General features: G+C 42.5%; 2 protein-coding genes across 6 annotated transcripts in view; one reads left to right on the forward strand and one right to left on the reverse strand.

Moving 5' to 3' along the window:
• The window catches only part of GUCY2C (guanylate cyclase 2C), a 48,626-nt gene extending 45,489 nt beyond the window's left edge, over positions 1–3,137 (reverse strand). The window contains exon 1 of the mRNA XM_035127020.3: positions 1,260–3,137. Coding sequence (XP_034982911.1) covers positions 1,260–1,467 — 208 coding nt within the window. The 5' untranslated portion in view covers positions 1,468–3,137. The remainder of the gene's footprint in view (positions 1–1,259) is intronic.
• A 7,893-nt stretch (positions 3,138–11,030) lies between these two features.
• IFT56 (intraflagellar transport 56) overlaps positions 11,031–22,004 on the forward strand; it is a 32,798-nt gene continuing 21,824 nt past the window's right edge. The window contains exons 1-9 of one of the 5 annotated variants that reach the window (XM_035127022.3): positions 11,031–11,216; positions 11,522–11,659; positions 14,258–14,350; positions 16,172–16,286; positions 16,491–16,540; positions 17,273–17,418; positions 18,490–18,661; positions 19,365–19,439; positions 20,975–21,077. In XM_035127022.3, coding sequence (XP_034982913.1) covers positions 11,522–11,659; positions 14,258–14,350; positions 16,172–16,286; positions 16,491–16,540; positions 17,273–17,418; positions 18,490–18,661; positions 19,365–19,439; positions 20,975–21,077 — 892 coding nt within the window. In that variant the 5' untranslated portion in view covers positions 11,031–11,216. Of the gene's footprint in view, positions 11,388–11,521; positions 11,660–14,257; positions 14,356–16,171; positions 16,287–16,490; positions 16,541–17,272; positions 17,419–18,489; positions 18,662–19,364; positions 19,440–20,974; positions 21,078–22,004 lie in introns of those variants that run through there. The other 4 variants (XM_088652059.1, XM_035127021.3, XM_088652058.1 and 1 more) reach the window with 4 other exon arrangements.

Here is a 22,004-nt window from a genome sequence, read left to right on the forward strand (position 1 = left end):
TAAAACGAAACGCAGGAGTGTTAGGTATTGAAAGTATATAATGTTTTTGTAATAACAAATGTCATGATGCTGCAGCCTGCTGCAACATGAGTACAAAATAGCCAGTGGCACAGGCAGGCAGGTGAGTAAGCAAGTTACAGTATTGACGGGTGTGGATGATGGGCAGCCCAGACATGCTGCAGAGGAACAGTTAGGACAGTTTGTCAAGGCATGGGTGGTAGCTGGGTGGTAAGTGGGTGGCAGGTGAGCAATGCAAGCAGGAGGCATCCCCAAGTTTAATAATATAATAATATTGATTTAAAACATACTTTTAAAAATAAAGTATGATTCCAATTCATAATTTTATTTGACAACTTTTTAGCTGTTTTGATTTTATTGATTTACAGATGATAAACTTGTGAATCTTGCAAACCAAAGAGCAGAGTGTAAATAAGTAAATAAATACTGTAATAAACAGTTGATCATTATCTGACCAGGTAAGGCTGCCTGATCAAGTATGTAAAATTTCTCTTTAATAATAATAATAATAATTTGCATACCTCCCTATACTTGTTGATCTCAGGGCGGTTCACAACATAAAATCACAATATTAAAAACACAAAAGCATTTCTTTATGAGAAATGTTAATGGAATAGCAGACTTTAAACAAGGGACAATCCCCACTAGTTTTGTCATGTGGAAGGCAAATTGGCCACTGTGCACTTCTTATGATAGTCATTCCATGCAGTAGGATCATATTCTCTGTTTGCTTGTTTTGACGGGTAGCAACATTTGTTTCAGTTGCAGATAGGGAAGTGTCTTTCACGTAACTAAAAACAGTTTTAAAATAGACACTCATGGAATAGTAGGGTGGGGGATTTTCCCTGGACAGGAAGTAGCCTTGCTCAGGTTTGTCACATTTTAAAGGAACACATAAACACCCGATTAGTATAGTAGTGAATCATCGTCATCCTCATTTTATTTTTTTTATCCCACCTTTCCATAGCTAAAGCCATGCTCAAGGCAGCTTACAACCTGAAAATATTTACATAATGGCAACCATAGCCAAAGTAATCATAACCATCAACCACCTTTCTGCCAAGGCCCAAGACCCAAAAGACAATAAAACAACTGTGGCTACCACATGGTTCACGTGGTGAAAGACGGATAATACGTGAACAGCGGTGCTAGGCAGAAAGGAAAACAGCCTGTGGAAGCATTCTGTTGTATAGACTCAGGGCCTGACATTTGACCCTCAAAAGATACTGAAGTGCTCTTACCTTTCAGGTCATATTTCACCAGTTCCATGCCCTGTTCCACAGCTGGTTTTATTTCTCCCGCACTCACTGGAAGCATAGAGTCATTCATGAGCATTACATTGATCACGTAGTCATCTTTGCCACATCTGATCACAGTACCAGCATTCCACAGAAGCTGGGTCAAGAAGAGCAGTGCCCCAAAAATCTGATCCACTTTTTGTTCTTTCATGATGCCTCGTAGTCCATGTCAGCGTTGCTTCTTGCGTGTACTGCACGCTTGATAATTTAAAGCAAGGATATTTGCTCTATGCCCACCACTTGGTCAAGTTTTTCTTCTCTCAAATACGTCCTTCCCTTCCCTTTCTTAGCTCACTTTCCATCCGCACCTGCCCAGCTGGGACTTCTGCTTGCAAGCATATAAGAACAGTGAAACTTGTGAAATGTGAAGGGGCCAAAGGTTGGTTGTTCATGTTTGCCATTGAGAACATTAGAGCTATAAAACCGAGGCATTAGTCACCGCGAGATAAACACACAAGATGATGGGCAGGGGGAAGAGGAGGGGCCAAGAAGATAATGGAAGAAAACCAGTTAAAATGGAAATAAAATTAAAAGACCATTAATGCAGAAGGATAAATCAGATGGCTGCCTCTTGTTTGTTTTGCTTTTCCAAGTAACTCATGGTAGCTATAAAATGGGAGGCAAAAAGGAAGCTCCCGTGTGCACTAAATAAACACTATGCTTTACTTTGAGTTTTCATTTTCATTTTTTGTGTTTGACCTGCTGCTAACAAAAAATGTCTGGCTGTATCATTCTCCATACGCGCGCGCACACACATATTCCAAAGAACCAATCAATTAAAAATGCCCATGAACGATCTACCATTGATCCGTTTGTCAAAATTCAGATAAATTAACTCAAATGTATGTATTATAAATGAATGCAAGTTCTCAACCTCTCCTCACTGCCTTTAGAGAAAGAATTAGTGTCATGATTAATACCGGCAGCTGTATTTATATTTGAAGTGATGGAGTTGCTCACAAATTAGATATGGTAAAAACAAACAGCAAATGGCACAGAACATTCTTAGAGTGACTCCAATATATTGTGCTACCCTGGCCTAAGCAACTGTACAACATGATCTAAGTAGGATTCCTTGCAAGCCTGGTCCACTCATGAGGCAAGGTGAGGTGACTGCCTTAGGTGGCAAGATCCACAGTGGCAGCAGATCCCAATATAGATCTTTAATTCCCCTTTATTCCTGATACCAATCTTCACTCCCAATTTTTTCCCTCTGGCAATGAGGAGAACACAATTTTGTGGTTCACCTCGGGTACCAAAATGACTTGGGCCACCCCCAATTCCTTGAAATGTATAAAGGGAGTGTGATCTCTTCACCTAGGTCCTTTGGGGGTGAGGAGGGGGAGCGCTGAGCAGATTTGACCATTATGAAATAGTTGCTTCAGTTAGCTGCAACTGTTTTAAAGATTGCAGATGAATTTATGGTTTCATAATTGATATTGTGGTTTGTACTCTGTGACCTACCCTGGGATCAGAAACTGGCAAAGGGTGGGAGACCAATTTAAATAAATAAATATGTTGGGAAGCACTTTTAAAATCCTGTCTTATCATCAGGCTTGAAAATACTGGTTCTTCTCCTGTTACCACAAAAAAAGTTTTTGCTTGGCTTATTTGTGCCTTTAAGATGATCCTGATTTTACTCAGGACATTGGATTATTTCCTTTTTAGAAACCTGTATGAGAATGTTCACAGATCAGAGGAATTGGAGAATGAAAGAAGAAACACCACACTAGCAGTTCTAAAAAGGGAGAAGAATGTAAAGAAAGAGAAATAATGACGGAGCCCCTGTATCATTGCATGAAGTTATAAATGTGTTACTAGGAACTCAACTGCTTACCTTTAGCTGTGACTGAGAAAGCTAATCAGGCTGAAAGATGGAAGACTAGAAAATATGTAATGCAGTGTCTGTATAAGAAACTATCATCTCCAACTGAAGCTGCAAACATTACATACTCTTTGTAAGGATAACTATTCAAATACTTGAGCATTTTCACTGCTGCCCCACACAGACCATGTTTGTATGTCATCCTGACCTAAACAATGGTTTAGCAAGATGTGAGCCACAGCAAGTATTAGGTTTGTGTGCTCCTCTTCCCTTTCCCCCTCCTGTATAGCCAAGATGGAAAATTTGGGAGCTCGGTCAACCAGTTTGCCATGTCAAAACTATGGTCAACACTAATTATGGGTAATATCCAGTGCTTTTTTTTCTAGGGGTACACAAGGGTACGCATACCCCAAAACATTTTTTGAATCTTTGTACTTTTGTCCATTTACTGTATTTATTTCCCCCGATTTGATCTATAAAATGGTGGTTTACTTGAGTCAAAATGAGAGTACCCCTAAACATTTTTTAAAAGGAAAAAGCACTGGTAATGTCAATCAGCCAGCTTATAGAACTCCATTTTGAAATGGGCTTGTTTGAAAGTGATGATCATTAATCACAATTTGTTGAACCAGATGACACAATGAAATGAGCCAAAGTTTGGGAAGGCAAAAGCAAGCTTTTAAACTTCTCTTTCTGGCTATGTGTGTTTGAGGGTGTGGGATGGACTGTGACCTTGAGGCTTGCTGAGGTTTGTTCCTGCTTGTGCATGTTACACTAAATTTACTTTTCATTGATCAATCCACCGTGACTAAAATATTTATTTCCTGGTTAGTTATAGCCAGCCAAATTCAGAAATCTTCAGTGTATATTTGAAATTAGCATTTACTGTACATAATGTTACATTTTCCTAAACTGAACATCACTTTCTCTTGAGACCTATTAAGTTCAAAAACAGAATGTCTCAATCAGTCATCTACTCAAATTTAAAGAAAAAACACTTATTAAAAGTGCATTAAAATAAAAACCCTGTTAATATGTTGTATACACATTCACTTTTCACATTCCAAACATTAACATAGATTGTTAGAATGATTGGACCATTAAGTTGTCTTTGAAAATAGGAACATGAACTCTAAGATTACCCACAGTTCTCTTGAGCAAACAATATACTGTAACGTTTATAACTGTCAGAGATTATTTTTGAACAAACAGGATTAAACACCTATTGTGCAAACAATCCGAGTATTCAACATGCAGCAATTCAAACTGTTTTCCCATGACATAAACTTCATAAAGGGAATTTATTTATCCCATGCAAATACAAAGGCCAAATTACAAATTTTAAAATATTCAGTATTATTGAGGGATAAATGACAATCAGACCAGTATTCATTTCCTAACATGTAAGCCCTAACTTATATTGTAAGCAAAACGATTTTTATATAAAAACTAGCTGACCCGGCCACGCGTTGCTGTGGTTCTTTCCTGTGATCCCCCCACCCTGTCCTGATCCATGACGTATCCTGCCCCTCCTCCCTCCATCCCGGCTCATCCCTGTGTTTTGGTAGGATACCTTTCCCTCTGTTGTCCCTGGGGAGTGTTGGCCACTCCCCCTGTATCTCCATACCTTGGCCCCCACCCTTCGAAAAGGAACTGTTAGGTGCTGGGTTCTATTTCCCAGCATGCACTTTTGTCTGAGCCCTCTGTTGTCCCTGGGGAGTGTTGGCCCCTACCCCCGGTATCTTCCTACATTGGCCCCCACCCTTGGAGAAGGAAATGTCAGTTTCTGGGTTCCATTTCCCAGTATTTACTTTTGTCTGAGCCCTCTGTTGTCCCCTCTCCTCTGTATCTCCATACATTGGCCCCTGCGCACGCATCGTGAACATTTTTATATATTTAGATTAAGGTTTGGGGGTGATGATGCGCCCTGGGACGCAGAGAACTACTTAAAAAATCCCGACCGGAGGGGGGGTCAAATAGCGAAGCCCCACAGCCCCGTAGCAACAGACAGGCCCAGACAGAAGGAGGGGGATCATATGGGCCACTTGGCGCAGGCCTCCGAATCCAAAGGGGGCCTCGGTCAGCATATTCATAATCAGTAAAATGAAAAAAGTAACAAAAGGGTTAAAAACAGGGACACATTATCTACCTGGCCCGGGCCTCTGTCTGGCCCTGCAAGGGCCTGACAACAGAAGGCGCGTTCTGAAGCACCTGAGTTGTTCAGTTCCATAAAAAAAACCAGGAAGTGGCAAGGGGGAGGTAGGGGATTGTAAATGGGGTGGGGGGTGGCCACTGCAAATATCTGAGGACTTAAACTGGGGAGAGAAAGTGCATGGTTGTTGTTTTTTTAAAAAGACACAGAGGCTTACAATCAGTTGTAGTATATACTGTAAAGCCTAGGTTAAAAGGGGCATGACTGCCCTTACTTAAAATGGCCGCCGGAGTCTCGCATGTGACACAACGCCCACCATAGCTGCCAAGTTTTCCCTTTTCTCGCGAGGAAGCCTATTCAGCATAAGAGAATTTCCCTTTAAAAAAGGGAGAACTTGGCAGCTATGACGCCCACTAAATTATAAAGTGAAAACCCCTCGCTGTGCCCCCAGGTGCATGTTAGGATAAATGATAAATGACTGCCTAATGCTGCTAGGCGTTTATTAATGCAGCCGCCGGGAGAGGCTTTGGGCTTGGGCTTTGGGGGTGGAATGGCTGTTTTGGTGGTTGTTGGACAGTTGCTTCCCCCACCCTACGTCAGGCCATGACCTATTTGGGCTCCTCCTCCCCCCACCTCCCACCCAGGACTCCATTCGGGATAGTATTTAAAGGGCTGTAGAGCTGAGGCCTAGTCTGTAAAATGGAGCCAAGGCCTAGTCTTTAGGCTGTAAAGTAGAGGCGAGGCCTTGGCTTGGGCTAGTATTTAAATGTGACCCGAGGCCTCCGCCCTGCATCTCCATTCCTTGGCCCTGGCCTGACTCTGTAATAGGCCCCCTTCAGATCCCCCTGAGCCTCAGAGTCCCCCTGTTTTACAGGATCTCGTGGCGGAGGCGGGGTTTGTGGGTGTGGCGCGTTGTTGTGGCTAATCCCTGTGACTGCCCCCACGTGTCCCGATACATGATCTATTCTGTTGGTGTCGTCCCCCCTCCGTGACTGGCGTATCTCATGACATGTTGAAGGATGGTATTTATTTTTGTTTTGTGGTTATTTGGTGGGGAATTTGGGGGGGTAGTGGTGCTAAATTGTAAAGTAAAAACCCCTTGCCATGCCCCCAAGTGCGTTGCTGTGGGTTATATCCCCCCCTGGCCTAGTGGGGGCCAGGCCTAGGGGTCTGATAATGGCCGCCTTGGTGGTTTCAGTTGCTTGGTTGATGATGTCATTTGGTTTGTGGGTGTGGCTTAGATTTCACAGGAAGGGAGGGGGTGGAGGAGGGGTATAACGCCACTTGAGGGCGCTGTTTGACTTGGTGGAAAACCAGGTTTCTACCTGCCCAGATGCGAAATTTGAGGGTATTTTGACCCCAACAACCCTCGGGAAGTGGCCTGGATCGTTGTGTCAAAATTTCAAGACGATCAGTCAAGCGGTTACGGAGAAAAGTGCGGCTGACACTTTCAAGATTTTTACATACCGTATATAGATGTAGAAGGGCCATGGTTGTTATAGTCCACTTTTATTGGAAACCGCTTGACTGATTCCGCTCAAATTTGGACACAGCATTCCTTGCCAATACGAGTGTGTTTGCAGAACCTTAGAGTCTCCAAATCGCACACCTAACACAGGTAAAAACGTGAATTTGTCTTAAAAAACCTAGCACCCTCCAGTGGACTTGAAAGGAACATACACCAGATTGTGTAGGAATAGCACCACTAGGCCGAAGCCTTTACAGACAAGGTCAAATGGGGGTACTGACTCGCCTGTGTGGGGGTTGGGGGGAGGAGGGGACGGGATATAGGTCGGGACAGAGTTGGGGAATTCACAGGGATGACCCGGGGGCGGGGAGGAACAGAATACCCTTTACAGACTAGGCCGAATGGAGGTACTGACTCGCCTGTGGGGGGGGGGTTGGGGGGAGGAGGGGACGGGATATAGGTCGGGACAGAGTTAGGGGATTCACAGGGATGACCCGGGGGGGCGGGGAGGAACAGAATACCCTTTACAGACTAGGCCAAATGGAGGTACTGACTTGCCTGGGTGGGGGTTGGGGGGAGGAGGGGACGGGATAAAGTTCGGGACAGAGTTGGGGGATTCACAGGGATGACCCGGGGGGGAGGAACACAATACCCTTTACAGACTAGGCCGAATGGAGGTACTGACTCGCCTGGGTGGGGGTTGGGGGGAGGAGGGAGTTGGGGCATTCACAGGCACGGGGGGGGGGGAGGAACAGAATAGGGCATGAATTGGGACAGGGTGGGGGCAGTCACAGGGATTAGCCACTGCAATGCGTGGCAGGGCGAGGTAGTTAGAGAATATTGCGCAACTTTAAAGACTTACAAATTTATTATTGCACATGGGGCTGTACTCAAACCTTGTTTTAAACTGCCACTTTCCCTCTCTCAGTGTTACCCCCTGCTTACTCTACTCAAACATCTGCTGTTGTTTCGAATCACCACTCCCCCCCCCCTGTTTTCTTTATTCAAATCTCTATTCCATTGTTCAAAACCAGTTTAAAATCTGTCTTCTCTTTTGCTCCCCTGCTGCACCCTGACTTCATGCAAATCCAGGATTGTGATGAGGCAAATCCTCCAATGCGGGCTGCACTCTAACTTCATGCAAATTCAGGATTCTGATACTGCACTACAAATCCTCCAATGGGGGCTGAATTATGACAGCTTTACTTTTTTAAGTATAAAGGAAGGTTGTGGATTCCTAAACTATGAAGGCTCAGGGCTTGGGGTAAACCACACTATATGTCCCCTGCCTTCATATTATCCCTGCCTCTGCTGCTGTTCTGCAACTCCTCTTCATGGAGATGCTGTTAGCAGCCCCTTCTATTCTTACCACTTTAATTGGGGGTGGCCTCTCCTCCAGTTTAAGGGTTGTATCCAATTCCAGTCCTACTCAGAGCAGACCATTGAAATTAATGGCCATGACTACTTTTAATTTATTTATCAAACTTCTGCAACTTCTGACCAGCCTTCATTGCTTTACCTCCAGTTAGGTACTGTGGGATCCAGCATCAGAATAGAACACAATATTGGGAAACAATGAAGTTTTTGATCTGGCAGCTCCAAGGCTGCCCCACCATGCCCCATTTGGACCTCTCTCCAGCCAGAACACCAGTGGCAAAAGACAAGATCACACTCCCTCTCTTCCATCCCTGTCCCTTTTCACTTGTATGCTGTGTTTTTTAAGTCCTAAGTTTGTGCACAGGGAACCTTTAGTTTCAATTTATTGCACATATGCCATTCTGGGAGCCTTTTTGGCTGAAAAGTAGTGCACAAATACTCTAAATAAATAATCTCTTCCTCTTTGGCCTACAGCAACTTAAGAGCATTATCCTAAGGGAGAGAAATTACTGTTTTGTCCTTTGTTATGTTTTTTATTACTGCAAGAAATATTTGCTCACTACTTTTACTTCTTATTTGTGTTCATTTACACTACTGTACATGCAACAGCCACCAGGGATGTCCATCTTCCCAAAGCACACTGCTTTTCAAAAAGCATTTAGGTGTCTCTAACAATGCCTTTTTGAGCCTCTCTTTATATTTTAATATAAATCTTTTAATATAAATCTTCACTAGACCCTTTTGCAGCTCTTAACGTGTAATAAACCAAGTCACTGAAAAACATTGCATGTGGTATAAACAAGTTCATTAATCACTCAAAGTACACAATCTCTGAGATAATGCAGGTAATGGATACACTGCTGATAGTATGAATTGTGGCATAATGCCACAGTTCAATACCCCCCCTCCTCTGAAATCACTATTTGCTTTTTATAAGCAAACATTTCTAATAGGACTGCCTTGTTTATCAGTTTGGTGATAATTTTTACTTTATATACTTCTTTGTGTTCTAAATTCCCGTTACATCTTCTATATCTAATATTTTATCTAATCTGAGAGCTACTATAGCAGCTAAGAAAATGGCATGGGAACCAGGAAGTTCCTGTTTTAAATGTTGCCTCTGCTATAAATTTGCTCGGTGGTCTGAGTCAAACCAAACTTTCAGCTGCATTCACATATCTGCACCATATGGATAAAAACACTCAACTACTGTACACGGTTCTTGTAAGGATGACTAAAATAGTCACTTTGGTCATGTGAGGGAGTTTAGGCTGAGAATTAGGACATGTCCACACCTCTGCTTGTCTCATGCCTAGAAAGCATGGGTCCAAGTAGTTTTCCGCTTGTTTCCCAAGGAAACCACTCTTTTTAGCTCTAAATCAGAGCAAATGTCAATTCAGAGAAAACCCGAATTTCCATTTGTTCCGATTGAGTGCTAGAGCGGTTTTCCTTGGGGTGGGGTAGAGGGTCGCTGCAGGCCATGAGAAAGTGTGAAGAAGCCCTGAGTGGCTGGACAAATGTCACCCAATCAACTTCATGGCTGAGTGGGGATTTGAATATGTTTCCTTACTCCTCATCCAAAACTCTGACTTCTATACCACACTATGAAAATACTAAAGATTATAGGAATAGGAATAGGAATAATTTATTGGCCAAGTACCAAGCATACTTGGAATTTTGCTTTGACTACATTGCAATGTAAAAAACGTACCTCATACAAACACTATTCCGCTCACAATAAAATGGAACAGCACAGCAAAGGAACCCCAACCCACAACTGGTCTCCCCTACCCAATTACGAGTTTAACAGTTTGATGGCATAAGGAAAAAACTGTTCATTATTATCAGGTTACATGTCACAAAAGTAGATTTGATAAAGGTGGAAGCTTGCAGTATTAAATATATTTATGCTTTGTTCTGCGTATCAGCATTCAGTGCTGTGGTATTTTGTGACAGAATCCCCACATTTCATCTTCAAAAACAGAAATAAGAAACCTATATCTGTGATTAACTTGGGCATGAAAACACATACTTGTCTGCAACAAATAATTGGCAGGTTGACAGTTTTTAAGATACAGACAGAATGAGGTATATTTATGTCTCCAGCATTCTCTCATCCAAATGAAACTAAACCTCAGTAGCAATGGTCCTGCAACATGAGAGGAGTGTGTAAGAATATATAGTTCTAGTTACAGGTAGGTAGCTGTGTTGGTCTGACGTAGTCGAAACAAAATAAAAAAATTCCTTAGTATCTGAAGAAGTGTGCATGCACATGAAAGCTCATACCAATGACAAACTTAGTTGGTCTCTAAGGTGCTGCTGGAAGGAATTTTTTTTATTTTGTTAAGAATGTATAGGTAAAACATTTGCAGAAAGCGCAGAATGGTATCAAGATCTACAAATGCCACACAGCCACTAGCCCCAATCCAAAGCCGGTGGTGGGAAGTGGTGCAGGAGAAAATGCCTAATAACCCTATTCCAGAGAATTTCACCCACTTACTCAATCTTATGAAAGATAGGGGAGGACTAAAATGTACTAATAGATCATTCAAGCAGCTGTAGGGACTCAGCTATGGTGAGCTTATGGCAAATTCAATATATTTTTCAAAACGCTTTTTAAAAAAGCATTTTCACATCTTTTTTTACATGTGTCTAGATTCCACCTGGGTCTTCATTTTGATAACAGGAGTCATACAAATGTGCTTTAAATGGTACAGGACACTGGTGATAGACATTTTACTTCCGCCATGGCAATCATCTTTTCACATATAAAGAAAAGAAAAATCTGACTGCGTCGGGTTGTCTGCGTGTGTCGCTAGAATTAAGAACCTATGGGAGCAGCGCAAAATGTGTGCCTCTCGGAGCAGCCTTTGTGGCTACAAACCACAGAGCTTCCCAGCTTTGTCAGTAAAATGCAGCCCTGGTGGAGAGTCTGGCTCTCAAGTGGGCCTCTCCTTCCTCCCCCCTCCCCCCTCCGAAAAAAAGCCACAGCTGCGTCCCCGCCTCTGCTGCGTCGCCAGCGCGCGCGCATCCCTGAAGCTCCTCGGGATAACCTGGCGCGGGATCAGCAGCGGAACTGTGAGTATGGCTGGCAGTTGCCACCCGGTCGTTATTTGATGTTTCCCTGTCCAGATTCCCCTTCCCTAACTACCGCCCGCCCGCGCGGTTGCCAGGGGAACGGAGTCCTTGGCCAAACAGTAAAGCAGCCGTGGGTTGTAGTGGTTGCGGATTAGGCCTGCGGGCAAAATGGTGAGGGGCAGGGATGTTTTAAGGGGCTCCTCGGAAAATTGGGGAATGGGGGGGGGACTAGCGGAGCCTCATTCCGCCAACCTCACCTATATCTGCTCTTTCTTCCCTCCCCCAACCCCCTTCGCCTTTTGTAGATGCTCTCGCGGCTCAAGCCCGCCGTGGGGGGCGGCTCTCAGTCCGCTGACAAGCGCAAAAAGAAAGGCAAGCGAATCCCGCAGCTGGAGGAGCTGCTGACCCAGCGGGACTTCACTGGGGCCATCGCCCTACTGGAGGTACCAGGGGCACGGCTTGGAAATGCGGACCTTGCGCCAGGAACCGACAGAGATGGCGCTGGGGATGGGCTTAGGGGCTGGTGGTAGCCTTAGGACCAGTGGGAATTAATGCCTTGGAAATAAGGGGCCTTAACATTCACCCTCCTGTTCCTGCCTTTGATTGCTGCAGAGGGAGAGTCTAGGACCTAGGTGCTCCTTTATTCTCAGCCTGCTTTTATTTTTCCCGCTTTGTGAGGCGTAGGAGGCGAAGTTTGACCACTGCACAGAATTGCTTTCTGCTGGAGACCTGGTACCACTTCCAGAAGATTACTTATACCAGGCACCCCCAAACTGTGGCCCTCCAGATGTTTTGTCCTACAACTCCCATGATCCCTAGCCAACAGGACCAGTGGTCAGGGATGATGGGAATTGTAGCCCAAAACATCTGGAGGACTGAAGTTTGGGGATGCCTGACTTATACACTCTTAAGTACGGTTCACCATCCTGATACAGTTAGGATGTTAAGTGTGTGTAATGCTGCTACTCCAAAGGCCGTGGGATGAGGACAAGAAATCTAATGTTCTCCACACACAAAACCAGAGGAGGATGAGCAAAATGGATTATAAAGAGTTTGCCTGTGAACATTTGCATACTGTACTTATATTCATTTAAAGCAGGCATAGGCAAACTCGGCCCGCCAGATGGTCCTGTTAGGGATGATGGTAATTGTAGTCCCAAAACATCTGGAGGGCCGAGTTTGCCTATGCCTGATTTGAAGCAAGAGTTTTATACCGACTGATTCAGTTTCTAATGTCTAAATCTGGGTGGAGAACTTTTTCCAGTCCTTCGTGGATAGCATTTGAGGGTGGTAAGATATGCCAATAGCAACCATGGCAGGAGGCAAAAGAAAAAACACAGGTGGGGCAATGGATGTGATGCATACTTTTGTATAGTAGGCTACAAGCCACACAAAAGTCAGATGTTTCTCTGACAGTAGTAGATGGTGAGGGAGCTACCCTGCTCACTTGGTCTCCAGTTGTTTTGCTGCTGAATACCAGGATGGAAAGGGGGAGGGGCAAGCTTTGCACTGTGCAGACAGATGGTGCCCTGCAAGCACGTTTGCACCATGCCAATCTTGCTGTCACCTCACCCCCTTCTCTGTCTCAGTATGCAGCAGGACGTCAGGTGAGTGGCTATTAGGGACAGGCAGGAGTCAGAGAGGTGGGCAGAAGAGGCAGGGGAGCAGGAGGACGATTCAGGGGAAGGGCCAGCAATTTGTGGGGCTTTGTGTCAGCCAGAGACAGGAAGAGAGGAGGCCAGGACAGAGTTGCAGGAAGACTCAGGTGGAAAAGACAGTCCCAGAGAGACTTCTGCTATCCCTCCCCTACTGTCTCCCAAGGACAAGGAGGGGCTTAAAGTGATAGGAGCAGGTGGAGCTGCCACACAGGAGAAGTTGCTAGTTGCTTGCATACACCACACCAGACGGGGTTTAAGTGAGTTGGAAGGGGTGTGCATGCTGTTGCTCCAACTATCCAGGTTGGAGCATAAGTGAAGAAGTAGATGCCTAGTTACCTGTAGCTAATCAGCAGGAGTGAGGTGTATATCCCTTGCACCTCAGGAGCTGATGTAATTGAGTGCTTTGCCAATAAAGAACTAAACTGCAAATTGCTTGTCTTCATTGGGGCTGGGTGTGCTCAGGACAGTGGCATACCCCCACCATCTCTGATACTATCCTGTTCCCCTCTATAAAAACATACACACCTTGTCTCCATAGCTGCCAAGTTTTCCCTTTTCTCGCGAGGAAGCCTATTCAGCATAAGGGAAAATCCCTTTAAAAAAGGGATAACTTGGCAGCTATGCTTGTCTCTGTATTGTCCAGCCAGGCAAGCAAGAGGTATTATCACAGTTTAAGTACACAACTGTGTCAGGAAAAGCAGCTAAGGAGGCTATGGAAGAGGAACAGTGAGGGGTGTGGCCTAAGGAGGAGGCATTGTTGGAGAGAGTACTGAGCATTGGAGAGAGAAGCATTGAGGGCCACATTTTGCCCTGGGGCTGTGGTTCTTCCACCCCTGGTCTAAATACTAAAGTTTCTGTTTTAATGGAGGCCTATTCTGCAGTAAGGCATAGGCCTATAGTCTTTGTGCTTCTCTGATGAATTGTAGAATTGGAAGGGACCCCAAGGGTCGTCTAGTTCAACCCCTTGCAATGCAGGAATCTTTTTCCCATATGCACTAGGCACTGTACCATTAACGGCTCCTTTAAGTTGGATTTGGTACTGGCGATGCTGTGACCAACCAATGAATTTCTGCTCGTCAAGTTGTTGTTAAAGGCACAGAGTTCAGTTGGGAAAACCAGCTATCAAAGTATTTTAAAAACAAGCTACTGTATGTTACTTGCCTCCAGCCTCCTCATCACGTTTATGTATGTCATAAACACTTAAGGCTTTTGAAGGTGAGCCACGTTAAAACCCTTGAAAATGTCAACAATTACATATTTGTATCATATCGTGCGGTTTCATTCTAGAAAGTTGCCAGCATAAAATTACTTTTAGGAATAACTTTCATATGAGAGTATCCACATTTGGGCATCCTTTTAATCTTAATGTTTTCCTTCTGAAAGTTTAAGCGTCATGTTGGGGAACAAGATGAAGATGCGGACCTCTGGATTGGATATTGTGCTTTTCATCTGGGTGACTACAAGAGAGCACTGGAGGTGAGGTGAGGAAATCCTGCTTCCTTTTGGAAGGAAGGGGGATATTGTCTTAATATAAAAAACAGATGGGAGTGGAAAGAGACCTGTCCTAGAGCAGTTCAGTAAAAGGAGATCATGGCATTGTACTATAAGTCTTGAAACAAAATGGTATATCCTCACGCTGGATTATGATTATGCATGCTTATAGACTCGTGGATCTGAGAGGCACAAGGATGGGAAAGGCAGGATTATTTATTTATTTATTTGACTTATGCACTGCACAATTAATAGGGTTAGGTATTGTCAGTTTGCTGCTGCTGTTTTCCAAAAGTCTTATGTTTGTGTAAGGGGAAATAGGTCTTGGTGTAAAAAGAATTGTGTTTGTATTTCTTTCCCCATAAGGCAGCAAGTTTAATTTTAATTTTTCAAAGCACATTTTTTTAAAAAAATTTATTTGGGATAGCTTGAAATTGGTGAGTTCTTCCATGTCCTAAAGATGTCCCCATCTAATGTAAAAGCTTGTATAGACGTAACCCTTGATGGTTAAGAGATCAGGAGCTGGATGAGAAATTGTGTTTATCTATCCCATACAGCCTATCGCTTTTTGTGCACAGTATCTCAATTTTCTTCCAACTTCTTTCAACCCTGGTGTCACAGGGGGTGCGTTGTGACTACTCTAGAGTAAAGACTCTCCAGACCTTTGCCTTTTCATGCTTTTATTGAGTGCAGGCTATTTACAGTGCTAGAGCTGTACAGGATACATGTTCTCAGTCTGACCCAGAACCCTGGAATGGCGCTTCCCGCGTTTTCTTCCAACATAAGAGTCGGGGCACCCCAAATCTCCTCCCGCGTTTCCTCCTGCGTAATTCCGGAACCGGAGGGAAAAAGGGTCTCCTTTCCATGTTTTCCATGCTGCCAGAGCCCTGTCTCCTTCTTCCTCCTTCCTCACTGGACTCTTCCCCCTCCCCGCTGACGCTACTGCTGGTGGAAGAGCTGCTTCTCAAGATGGGAGGGGGCTCTCTGTACTCTTTCCCCCTGACACCTGGCTTATGGTCTATACAGTCATTGGCTTTGTTGCACTCATAATTTAGAAGTTGTTGTTGTTGTTTTGTTGTTTAGTCATTTAGTCGTGTCCAACTCTTCGTGACCCCATGGACCAGAGCACGCCAGGCACTCCTGTTTTCCATTGCCTCCCGCAGTTTGGTCATTAATTTAGAAGTAGTAAGAAACTTTAAACTCTGTGACATTGAACACAGTTGTAATGCCAACTCATTAATTAAAGACCTGCATAGTCTTTTTTCTTTTAGTGTAGAAATAAAAAGTAACTCTTGAACTTGCCTTTGGAGGCATAGCTGCCAAGTTTTCCCTTTTCTCGCGAGGAAGCCTATTCAGCACAAGGGAAAATCCCTTAAAAAAAGGGATAACTTGGCAGCTATGCTTGGAGGATCTTGGTCAGTTGAAATGGTCAGTTTAGCTGGTGGCATGCTGAGAACCGGTGTATTGTAGTTAAGCAGGTCAGCATTGGGAATGTACGTCTTTAACCTCCCTCTGCAATTCAGAGGTAATAACACTGATCTGCATTGCTGTAAGGATTCCTGAAAAAACAAACATGAAACATTTAATATTTATACAACATGTTCCCTAAGTGTTAGTAGTACATCTTGCTTGATAACACACTAGAAGCAAAGAGCAACATTGTTGGTACAGATTGATTGATTTACTAAGATATGTATAAGTTCTCAAGATAAGATAAGTTCTCAAGGCTCAAAACTCAAAATAAAATTTATAATTTCTGTTTGATGGTTACGGCAGCAGTATATCAAAAACTGTTACTTGTTTCAGGAATATGAAAATCTGACAAAGCGATCTGGCTGCAACCCTGATGTTTGGGTGAATCTAGCATGCACTTACTTCTTCTTGGGAATGTATACACAAGCTGAACAAGCAGCCTTGAAAGGTAAGACGGATTGCTGATGCTATAATATTATATTATATACATTTATCTCAGAATAAGTCCCACCAAGTAGAAATGTACAAATTTGTGTTGTTATGGTGGTGCACCTGAGCAAATTCAGTGTTAGTCACTAGTATTTACAAACCCTGAACTGCTCCAAATGTTGGCATTAAATTTTGTTTTAATGCTCTTCGGATTTTGTTTCAGCTCCCAAAAGTAGACTTCAGAATCGCCTATTGTTCCATCTAGCACACAAGGTATGTAGGAAACAAAACCATGCAGAGGCAAGTAGTATTTTGTACTTGAAAGTATTTTGAAACTCAGACCCTACCTTCCCCCATCTTCAAATACTTCTAGTTTGAATGAGAATCCTGCCCGACTTGTCTAGGTACGGAAAGGTAGGGCAGAGATAGAGGCTGGGTAGGCACAGAGGATGAAAGCCCAGAAGTGGAGTGGTAAGAAGATCCAAGAAGAAAGAGAGCTAAGGGGTAAGTTACCTATTGGAAGGCTATACTCAGTGGAAAGAGAAGTAGTATCTAAGGGAAATAAGGGGTGGAGATGGTAGAGACCTGAAAATATGTATATGTATAGAGAAGCTTTTTATTTAAGCACTTTTCTGGTAGCCATAGGCAACAAGGAATTGTGTACAGATGAGTGCATGGAATTCCATGTAGTTGAGTGAGAGGGCTAGGAGAGAAGTGTGTCCTTATTCTATGGCAAGCACGAAAAGCAAGTGGGCTGCCAGAGGAGAGAAGCCCTGTCCTCTGCACCCAGCATAGAGATACAGCAAGCCACTGGAAGCACAATACAGTAGAGAGTTCCATCCCCCTTCTGCTAACTTCCAGCAGACTAGTAAAAAAAAAGGGCTAGTAACTTTTGAGAGCTGATTTACTAGGATAAAGAGTAGTTGCTTACTGCTAGCTGTATTTATTAGTGTGTATGTAGTATGTCCTGCATCTGTGTAATACTAGTTCTTATTTCCTGTATAGTTTGGTGATGAGAAGAAATTAATGAGCTTTCACCAGAATCTGCAAGACATAACAGAAGATCAGCTAAGCCTAGCATCTATCCACTATATGCGGTCTCATTACCAAGAGGCTATTGATATATACAAACGTATACTTCTTGATAACAGGTTGGATATATTTTTCTTTCCCAGTCTGTCATTTCTCTACTCTTTGGACATTTTATTGATGGAGAAGGGCTAACGTTTCGGTGTATCTCTTTCTAGCAGTTGGAGTTATACTCTAAGATTCTTGCTTTTTATTATAAATTTCACTATAGTACATCCCACAACATTGGGCCAATGGGATCCAGTAGTAAGATTTAAATTTTCCTGTGACCTCCTAGAGTAATTTGGATGAAATTACTTAACGCTAAGATCAGAGATCACAGATTCCTTATATTAGCAATTAGTTCTTATATAAAAGATAACAGAGTTTGGAGATTACAGATCTCAGTGCCTGATGTCATACAATGTCATGTGACTGACAGGTGGGCATGGTTGCATTCCAGGGGTTCTCTACTGCTGTCCTTGTCCTTCTGCACTGCAGTTTTCATCTTCTTTCTTGTGGAATTCAGGTTTGCTGCAACACTCTCTGTCATGGCTTCTTTCTTCTGATTTCTAGCTGTGACTTTCTGATCCTGTGTGCCAGCTTCAGTTATAGACCGCATTCCACCTTCCAACCTCTTAGCCAAACAGAAGAGCTGTCGAGTTTTCCTAAGTTTCTGATTCCCATTGTAACTAGGTTTCTTCACCTCCACCCTTGGATGTTAGTTTCCTGGGCTGACCTGTTGAACTCCCTGACAAGCACAGCCTCTGAATAACCCTGTATTTAACAGAAAGCAACCATCTTATAATTAAGCATAAACATAAAGTGACTCAACAGTTGCATTTCTTCATATATGTCTTAAAATATGCTCAGTATTCAAGGCATAGGTCTTAGTGATCCCATTTGGTTTGTTGCTTGTAGTTTCAGGAAACTCTTTTCTAATACTTCCATGCACACACTATTGTTCATAGCAAAAGGCATTTGTAAATGTATTACAAACCATTCTGCCAATGATAGAACATGTATTGAGAATACACATGTGCAGCATTATTTGCACATTTCTGTTTAGGAGCGTTCTGCTTTAGGTGAATTTTCTGCCACTGAATGTAGTTAAATGAAGAAACTTTGATGGCTTGAACTTTGATGTCTTGCAGGGAATACCTGGCTCTCAATGTATATGTTGCATTGTGCTACTACAAACTGGATTATTATGATGTTTCACAAGAGGTGCTAGCTGTTTACCTTCAGCAAGTTCCTGATAGCACCATTGCTCTTAACTTAAAGGCTTGTAATCATTTCCGACTCTACAATGGGAAGGCTGCTGAGGTACTTTGTTAAAATGTTTTTCTCACTAAAGTCATAATCTCCTTCATGCAAGTTTCAGTTTTTAAGTAATATTTCAGTTTCTGTAGAGAAGCTCTAACTGTATGCTATGTACCTCAGTGTGTGGTCTGTTTGACTATACTGTATGTATGTGCTTCTAGTTATGTTGGTGTCACTTCAAATGAATTAGTCATGTGGCAGTTGAGGTCCACAATATAAGATGCAGGACCACTTTCAGAGGGTTGGCATCATTTGGCACTTGTTGAGGCACACCGCCCAAAAGAGGCACTACGTGGCTAACTCCTGGAACCTCATGGCTATGCTTGTCCTAGAATCATAGAATTGTAGAGTTGGAAGGAATCCCAAGGGTCATCTTGTCCAATCCCCTGTGAGGTGGGAATCTCAAGGCAAGTGAGCAGTGACGGGCAAGGAGAAGGAACAACAATTTTTGCTAGCTTTGTTCTCCCTCTGGGCAGTGATGCAGATTAGGTTCAACAGGAGAGGGCAAGTGAACGGGCAGCAGTAAAGAAGAGGTGGGACAACTCAGGGAGGGGATGTTGAGAGCATTTTTGTGCAAGCCCTCCCCCCCCAAAATTCTCAAACTGGCTCTGATAATATTTTTTTTGAGTAGTGTCAATGGCTACTTCTGTTGATTGTGTGTTCTGTTCTTCCACTCACTGTTTTGCAATTTCTTAAAAAAATTAAGGCAGAGCTTAAGAGCTTGATGGACAGTGCTTCAACATCGTTTGAGTTTGCTAAGGAACTCATTAAACACAATTTGGTGAGTAACAATTATGAAAGTAGCTAGCTTGCATAATTTTTATGAAGTTCTGAATAACATAGGCTGCACTCAAAAGAATGTCTTGTTGGCTGGCCCAAGAAAGTATTGTGTCAGGTGCAAGTAGTCTGTAAACCTAGTCCTCTCTTCCAGTTGTTTCCCCATGTTCAAATGTGCCATAACCTCTAAAAACAAAACCACCTCATTTGAACCATCTCCATCATTTTACTATTGGCCAATTTCTCTTCTGTCCTTTGCCTCATGACACCTGAAATTTGCTGTTCTTTCCTATCCTTTCCTATCCATCTTCCCTCTTGATGACTTTCCTACAATATATGTTCCACCCTTGACACTCAACTGAAATTGCCCTTGATAAAATCATTAACAATCATTTTAATGTTTTGTTGGAAGCCGCCCAGAGTGGCTGGGGGAACCCGGCCAGATGGGCGGGGTATAAATAATAAATTATTATTATTATTATTATTATTATTATTATTATTATTATTATTCCTGCCAAATCTGTCTTTGATATCTTTGACTATTCTGTTGCCTTTGAGACAGTTGACAGTCTTGTCAGTTCTTTCTTTACAACATTGCAAAAATCCACCCATTCTTTTCTGTCGGCTCTGCTAAAATTTCTGGCTTATGCTCTGGTTATCTCCCACCATAACTATTGCATCCTTAAGTCTAACTTATCCCTGTTGTGCTGTGTATCCAAGACTTAAGGTGTCAAATAATTTACCACTCCTATTGCTCAAACCATAGAACTCATTGTCTTTTTCTTTAAGCTGTGGATGGTCTTATTTGCTGTTTTATCTCTGTCCATAATGTTCACTTTCCCAAATCAACTAACCCCAGCTGCGAAAAGGTGGTTTTGTTGTCTATAAAGACTCTCCTTAGACAAGTTTCTAAGTATGCACAACTAACTGCATTTGCCCATATTCAACCTTTATTTTCCTCATCTTTCCCTCTGTTTCTCTCCCCACCCCCTAGGCCCACCCCAATAACTTATTTTGGAATATTTGCTTATGAAACTAAGATGTCATTTACAAAAATAAAGATAATTGGTTTGAGCTGTGCAGGAATTGGTATTTTCATGATGCATGAATTGTTGAAATTTAATGGTGGAGTAAATATTTAACTTGTAAAATTCAAAAGCAGAAAATATGACAGATTCATAATTCACCAGAAGCTTGTTCCCTCTTAGTTTAATAAACATTTCAAAATGCATGTACAGTGGAACCTCGGTTTATGAACTTAATCCGTTCCAGAAGTTCGTTCTTAAACCGAAACCATTCTTAAACCGAGGTGCGCTTTCCCTAATGAGGCCTCCCGCCGCCAGTGCTCTTCCACCATTCAGATTCCGTTCTTAGACCGAGCTAAAGTTCACAAACCGGGACACTACTTCCAGTTTTGCAGAGTTCTTAAACAGAATAGTTCGTAAATAGGGTTGTTCTTAAACCCAAGGTACCACTGTAAGATGGTTCACTGCAGGTTACTTGCTGCTGTACTAATACAGTGAGGACTTTCTTCTGCAGGTTGTATTCCGAGGAGGGGAGGGGTCTCTCCAAGTACTGCCTCCCCTGGTTGATGTCATTCCTGAAGCCAGATTGAATTTAGTAATCTACTACCTTCGGCAAGGTAAGCACATCTTCTGGATTATTATTTTTTTCCAAACATAATCTTTATTAAATTTTTAAAGGTAAACAATTGTACAAAACATTTCTTTTGTTAACATTACCGGTTCACAACCTAGTAAATAATAAAGCAAAATTCAAAGGAGAAAAGAGGGGGGGGGAAAGGAACTCTAAAAATACGACTTCCCTTCTTCTTCCCCCTGTTTCCTATAGTCATCCTTCTCCTTGGCATTGTTTCTGTCATTTTCCAAGTACACTTTTTATTCCTATATTATAAATATATCTAAGTTGAGTAATTACAATATTTTATCACTGTTTTCTTATAACCCTTCCGACACTTGATATTGATTTAGTCCTACGTCATATATTGTTCTTATTCTTCAATTAATCCTTTTATATTTTGTGGTGCGGTTAAATTTCTATTATATTTCTAATTGTGTTAGTCACACAATTTATCAATGTATTTCATAAATTTACTCCATTCTTTCAAATGGGTTTCATTGCTCTAGTATCTGATCCTTGCCGTTAATTTAGCTATTTCCAGGTATTCTATCATTTTCTGTTGCCATTCCTCTAATGTTGGGAGTTGCTTCTGTTTCCATAATCTTGCGAGGAGAAGCCTCGCCCCAGTTGTTGCATAGAGGAATAATTTATAGTCATTTTTATCTATATCTTCCCCGACCATTCCCAGGAGAAAATCTTCTGGTGTTTTTTTTAAGGTATATCTTAATATTTTTTTCAATTCGTTGTAAATGCATTCCCAAAAAGTTTTTAGTTTGTCACATTTCCACCACATGTGGATAAAATCACCATCTTTTTCACTGCATTTCACATCTTCTGGATTTTGACTTCTATTGTCCCTTAAAGTGATTCTTTCCCTCCACATGGGGTACATAGGGTCTGCCTAAATTAAGTGTAATTCCAGTTATTG

The sequence above is a fragment of the Zootoca vivipara genome, chromosome 9 (genome assembly GCF_965207765.1).
Source record: "Zootoca vivipara chromosome 9, rZooViv2.hap1.1, whole genome shotgun sequence".
In the NCBI taxonomy this organism is placed as follows: domain Eukaryota; kingdom Metazoa; phylum Chordata; class Lepidosauria; order Squamata; family Lacertidae; genus Zootoca; species Zootoca vivipara.